The sequence below is a fragment of the Brassica napus genome, chromosome C9, assembly GCF_020379485.1.
Source record: "Brassica napus cultivar Da-Ae chromosome C9, Da-Ae, whole genome shotgun sequence".
Classification (NCBI taxonomy): domain Eukaryota; kingdom Viridiplantae; phylum Streptophyta; class Magnoliopsida; order Brassicales; family Brassicaceae; genus Brassica; species Brassica napus.
This window is the reverse complement of record NC_063452.1, coordinates 34,738,229-34,745,027: the sequence shown is the minus strand read 5'-3', so window position 1 is coordinate 34,745,027 and position 6,799 is coordinate 34,738,229. Positions and strand designations below refer to the sequence as shown.

Sequence of the window (6,799 nt, the reverse complement as noted above, 5' to 3'; positions counted from 1 at the left end):
ACTCTAGGGACAATTCGTAGGAGTAGGACACGTGTTTCGCTATTGGTTTTATTTTATTTATTGGTTATTGGAGTTGTTGTTCTTTCCATTTTTTACGGCATTCTGTGTTTTGTACAGATGCCCTGAGTTTTCTTTTTACAAACTATTGTGGTCCAACTCCTTTTTGTTTATTTATGACATGCATTCGTTGGTCTTAAAGATCCCAAGCAGAGTTATCATGCCTTGTATGCCTCCCTTGTCTGTTGTGTGATTGTGTGAGTCCATTTCGGTAACGAACGATAAGTCCGGAAGATGGGGGCCTTGGAATTCGGGGGCGAATTCCGGTTAACAGGGGAGGATTGTAACAGCCCGGTTCCTGGCCCAAAAATTTCCCTAAGAAAACGAGCTTCTCTACGGCCCATTTGGCCAAGACCTAGAGTTACCCTTCCCCCTTTTCCTATAAAAAGAGATGCAGCCTCCTTTTGCCTCATTCAGAAACTGAAGCGAATCTCTGCAGAGAATTCCCGGAGACCGAAAACCCTAGTCTTCGAGCTCTCTCTCTCTCCCTCTCTTGCGCCGTCTCTCTCTTCTCCCTCTCTCCTCCGCGCTGTCGCTCTCTCTCTCCTCGCCAGCGCCGGGTGGTGGTGGTGGTGACCGGATCTCAACCTCTTATCCTTGTTCCAGATCCAGATCTTGGCTAAGCTGGAGTGTCTTGAACCCATCTTGTTCCCATGCAATGTATACTCCTTTATGTTGGAGTTAGGTTTGATTAGACCATGTTTGAGAGTTAGGATGATAGAACATGGTTATTACTAGGTTGATAGATGAATGGATCATGATGCATAAGAACCCTCATACTGTTAAATGGGACTTAATGAACTGTCTTGTGTTGTTGTGGTGATGATTGATTGGTAATCGATACTTGTATGTTTGGATGTGTAGTCCCATGAGTGGTTTGTGACTAAAGTTAGGATGCTAGAAAGAAGTGAATGCTAAGATGATAAATGACCACTGATTGTTATTGATACTGTAAGTGAAACCTGAGTGTGATGTGTATTGTGTGCGACACCGATAACGGGTGGCGTCTAGTGAATGAGTTCAAGTACGAGTCTAAGTGTAAAGGAAAGTGAATGAGAATGAGAATGTATAAGTGAAAGTGAATAAGGATGTGAAAGGATAAGTGAATGTATAAGTGAATAACGTTAAGGTTAAGCATGGGTTGGGAAATCATATAGAGTCTAGAGGGAGTACGTGGGGTAGTAGTTCTACGCTAGGCATCCATAGGAGCTGTGGTGGAATCCACAAAAATATGGAGGCACCCACAGGAGCTGTGGTGGAATCCACAAGAATATGGGGTAGAAGTCTAGAGAGCTACCCCCGGAGAAAAGAGAAAAGATGAGCCAGCCGCGAGAGACATGATATAAAAACGTGCATTGTAGAGTCGTTAGTTCATGGTCGGGTATCTGGGTGTTAAAGGTGTCATAAGATTGAGTCGGTCTGGTATGTCGAGTCGGTTAAGTCTATGGTTTGACGTGTGTGACAATGAGTGAGATCATTGTACTGATTGATCGCTAGGTTGTTAGAAATGTATAGAATTGAATGTGTGGAAATAAATGATGATGATATGAAATGTTAAGATGCATCAACTGATTGTAGTGGCTAGTCAGCCTTAGTTACCGCATAGAGTAGTATAGAATGTCATGCGGGTAGGCTGGTCTAGAGTCACTTCACTGAGTAACTTGATGCTCATCCCTCCTTTTCTATTTCCCTGTGCGCAGGACTTTAAGTAGAAGTATATGGATGTGGGTGTGACGGTATTTCAAAGAAGGTTATGCGTCCGTCGACTCTTGGGACCATTAACGGGACACATATGGTTGTCTAAATGAGTAGACACGTGTGCATAACGCCTTTTCGATAACCCCGGTCGGACGCCGGGGGATCGGGCCGTTACATAAAGGATTGGGTGTTCAAAAGTAAAAGACACATGAACAAGTACTCGTGTGAAGTGTTACCATCAAGTAATCAAGTAATTGCTTACTTTAATTCAACTTTTGTTTACAAATAATGACAAACACACACGTAAATGTGTACATATAGGTACGTGTGTGCATTACCCTCCTCTATAAGAGTGATCAATTCTATTGAAGTTCAGCTACACAATATTCTCGACCAATTCTCTCTCTTTACTTCTATATCTCTCTCTGATGAAGGGAACACTAAGATACTTAGCAGGAATTGCAGGGCCAAATGGGTTTGGCTCACGATCTACAGCTGAACAAGTTACACAACACTGCTTTCTCCCTTACTCCCATCTCACGGCCATTATCACTGGTTTGTCTTCGTTACACTTTAAATGGATGATATCATTTGAAATGCTTGGTATATTTAAACAATTTTTGTGGAGTAGAATCTCGTGTGTCCCTTTTGACGAAAGACAGGTTTCAATATCCTCTACAAAAATAAAAGAACCCAAATTTTGCTGCAATACCGAAGCACATCATAGTTCTCCCAGAATTAGTATGTACTCGCCTCCAAATACCCAAGAAAGAACTTCTCAAACATATTTTACCATTACTTTTTATCATTACCTTCTCGTACGCACAACAAATATTTCGTTTATCGTCTGTGAATTATTTTGTTGTTATTTTCTTTTTTTTTTTGTCAACTTGTTGTTATTTTCTAATCAGATATTCGATAAAGTTTCTTCCAATACTTGGGAAAAAAAAATTATATGCAAAAACCACGATTTATATAAATATATTCGATGTGCACAAATATATATATATATATATATATATATATATATATTCGATGAAGATGTTGTTTGTGTTTTTTTTTTTTTTGAGAAAATATTGATTTTGTCTCCATTGAAATTTGAAACATAGCTATTGTTTGGTTACAGCATATTTCCAAACACAATTGATTTGCCTTTTGACTTTAATCTTTGAAACATGTCTCATCGTTGCAAAACATTAATTTATTTAATTTTCTTTAGCGATCAGCCTGCCCAAAACGTACTTTATGCCATCTTTATGCTGAAACTTTACACAATAAGAATCAATGAATAAATTTTAAAGTGGTGTCTCTTTACTCTTTATTTTAGTTGTAAGAAAACAAAAAAAAAAACTAATGATATACCGGATATAATGTTAGTATGGAATACTCTATTTTCATAACATGAAATAAGAAAAATGAGCAGAAATTAAATGGTTATAGTGTTTATTTTTGTTTAATGACCCACTTCGCTATTTCACAGGAGGAACATCTGGGATCGGTGCGGAAACCACCAGAGTGTTAGCAAAAAGAGGGGTGAGAGTAGTAATGGCAGTAAGAGATATGAAGAAAGCAGAAATTGTGAAGGAGAGAATCGTGAGAGAGAGCCCAGAAGCTGATATCGTATTATTGGAGATTGATCTCAGCTCTCTCTCTTCGGTGGCCAGATTCTGCTCTCAGTTTCTTTCACAGGATCTTCCCCTCAACATTATCATGTACGTAAGATTCATTCCACCACCTCATGAATCTTTGCGCATATTACTATAACGCCCCGACTAGTCCACGGCTAATGTGCGATCCACGCCCGCTCACTGGACCCCATCCCGTTCCAACAGTTGGTCAATTAATTTTTCAAAGCCCAAAAATCCTGCAATCACCACATGTCCTTTCTCTGTGCTGTGGCCTCACTAGCACGGTATCGCGAATCACTTCCCGATAGGTCACCCATCCTTTCACTACTCCAGCCCAAGCACGCTTAACGCTGGAGTTCTAAACGGATTTGTGACGGAAAAGGTAAGTCAACTTTGGTGACATAGGTAGTCAAATCAATTCTTTTAAGCCTTTCCATATATCACAACTCGGGATGTTATAATTCACCCCCTCTCAAAAAACGGAACGTCCTCGCTGCGCCCCACGACAGGTCTCAAGACGCCTCTCGGATCAGAACCGAGATGGCTAACCAGCTCTGATACCACTTGTAACGCCCCGGCCACCCACAGCTAATGGGCCATGCACGCCCGCTCTCTCAGCCCGTGGATCCCATCCCGTTCCAACGGTTGGTCCGTTAATTTTCCAAAGACCGAAAGTCTTGTTTACTGACCCGGCAATCACCACATGACCTTTTCCCGTGCTTTGGCCTCACTTGCACGGTATCGCGAATCACTTCCCGATAGGTTACCCATCCTTTTACTACTCTAGCCCAAACACACTTAACTCTGGAGTTCTAAACGGATGTGTGACGGAAAAGGTAAGTCAACTTTGCTGAAATAGGTAGCAAAATCAATTCTCTTAAGCCTTTCCATATATCACAACTCGGGATGTTACAATTTGTAACGTCCCGACCGCCCACGGCTAATGGTTGTAACGTCCCGACCGACCAGGGCTAATAGGCCACCCATGCCCGCTCTCTCGGCCCGTGGGCCCCATCCCGTTCCAACGATCGGTGCGTAAATTTTCCAAGGCTCGGAATCATTGTTTACTAACCCTGCAATCACCACCCGACGTTTCCCCGTGCTTTGGCCTCACTCGCATGGTATCGCGAATCACTTCCCGATATGTCACTCATCCTTTCACTACTCCAGCCCAAACACGCTTAACTCTGGAGTTCTAAACGGATGTGTGACGGAAAAGGTAAGTCAACTTTGGTGACATAGGTAGCTAAATAAATCCTCTTAAGCCTTTCCATATATCACAATTCGGGATGTTACAATTATACTAATAGAGCTACAAAAGTTGGATTGTACCATCATTTTCTTTTCCCATCCACACTCATTTGTACAATGAGACTGAGACTTTAATTAATCACACCCTTGAAAGGAAACGATATATATATATATATTATAACCTTTTTTTTTTGCAGAAACAATGCAGGGATTTTCTCTCCAAATCTTGAATTCTCAGAGGAAAAGATTGAACTGACATTTGCTACAAACTTTTTAGGTAGTTTTCTGGAATCATTAGACATATGACCGTATGGAGTGAAGAAGAATTAATGATGGGAAGTATATGTTTTTTTCAGGACATTACTTATTAACAGAGATGCTGATAGAGAAAATGATAGATACGGCCAAGAAGAGTGGAATCGAAGGACGAGTCATTAACCTTACTTCCGTGATTCATAGTTGGGTCAAGCCTGATTGTTTCTCCTTCCCTGAATTACTACATCCCACTAAGTAATTCACACTCATTTCTATTTTTAATACTTAAAACTACCTATTGTATATAGAACTATTCATATGACAGGGTTTATGTTTGGTATGCTAATTTGTGTTGCGTAACCAAAGGTATAATGGTACAAAGGCATATGCTCAGTCAAAGCTGGCAACAATTTTACATGCCAAAGCGCTGAGCAGGCGATTAAAGGTGAGTTTGAAAATTAGATTTTAAGCAAATATTAATTATTTTTATTTTTATTTTTATTTTTATTTATTAAAATAATAATTGGGAAAATTCACAACTATATGTGCTTACAGGACAGAAATGCAAACGTAACGATAAATGCAGTCCATCCAGGGATTGTTAAAACAGGAATTATCAGAGCACACAAGGGTCTTTTGACAGGTGAAATTAAAACTTTCCATATATAGTAGTGCAAAAGGAATATAATAATTGGTAAGGAAAAATCAATGAAAATAAAATCATGATGTTCTTTGATGCAGATTCTCTGTTTTTGATAGCTTCGAAGCTCCTAAAGTCTGTAAGCCAGGTAGGTTTATGTTTATTCCTTCCATTTTTTGTCCAAGTAGTACGATCATAGGCTTAATAAACTTATATTGTTTTTTCCTGACAATATATATGTTATTTTAAATGCCAAACAAAAGTCATCATCAATATTAATGCCAGAGACTCGTATATAAATACATGGCAACATAAGTCAGATTATGAATATAAGAACTAACCCTATGAAGTATTAACATTAACACAGGCAAATATATTAATACTTTTTACCAAAAAGAAAAAAATTTAATACTTTTATATTTATTATATTAACTCCCGAATTCTTTTTTATTATGGCGGTTAGGGCGCAGCGACGACTTGTTATGTGGCTTTGAGTAACGAAACCAAAAGGATTAGTGGAAAGTATTTTGCAGACTCGAATGAGACAAATTGCTCAGATTTGGCGAATGATGTATCTTTAGCTCTCAAGCTCTGCACCAACAGTCATACCCTAATCCATGATTATTTGCATCTATCTCTTCCTAATTTGAGTCTTCTGTAACTCTTCCTGATAAATATCCGTTTTCTACTAAAAGAAAATCCACCAATTTATTGATGTAAAGTAATTGTATCAAGACTTATCTCATCATCATGTGTGTTTCCTCATAGACCTCAGTATTTTCCTCAAGGATCTTTACCGACGTCTAATGATTTCATACTTAACACTCATTCTCATTTCTTCTTGTGTCAAAGTTTGCGTAAAAGAATTCTTACTTTTCTGTTATCAACATTAATAGGTTCTTTTTTTTTTTGAAAAAAACATATATAGGTACATGAGATATTTGATTTTGGACAAACCTTCCCAAAACATAGGAACAAAAAATAATAGGAAATATCTTCAATAGTATTGAACCAATCTATAATATTAAAAGAGAAGTACAAATATATATTTACCCTTAAATTTATAACTTATTTACAAGTCAATGCCACTGAAATATTAAATAACAATAACTTTATGGTTTTTTGTCATCAACTTAAACAGACTCATACTGACTCTATTAAAACATTAACTTTAAGTAAAAACATTAACTTTAAGTAATCATTGTTTTTCCTATTTTATTAAATTATTTCTTAAATCAAATTTAGCTAAATTTTTGTGTTTAACATATTT

General features: G+C 38.1%; 1 protein-coding gene across 2 annotated transcripts; it reads left to right on the top strand.

The window, feature by feature from the left end:
* Nucleotides 1–1,955: 1,955 nt before the first annotated feature.
* LOC106355110 (short-chain dehydrogenase TIC 32 A, chloroplastic-like) lies at nucleotides 1,956–6,365 on the top strand. Of its 2 annotated transcripts, none has more exons than XM_048769453.1 (8): nucleotides 1,956–2,310; nucleotides 3,236–3,467; nucleotides 4,832–4,911; nucleotides 4,991–5,144; nucleotides 5,256–5,334; nucleotides 5,445–5,532; nucleotides 5,631–5,677; nucleotides 5,993–6,365. In XM_048769453.1, exons 1-8 carry the CDS (start codon nucleotides 2,184–2,186, stop codon nucleotides 6,188–6,190), a joined length of 1,005 nt encoding a protein of 334 aa, XP_048625410.1. In that variant the 5' UTR covers nucleotides 1,956–2,183; the 3' UTR covers nucleotides 6,191–6,365. The 2 variants fall into 2 exon arrangements, with proteins under 2 accessions (XP_048625410.1, XP_048625409.1); XM_048769452.1 differs by having other exon boundaries at nucleotides 1,956–2,496.
* The last annotated feature ends 434 nt before the right edge of the window (nucleotides 6,366–6,799 follow it).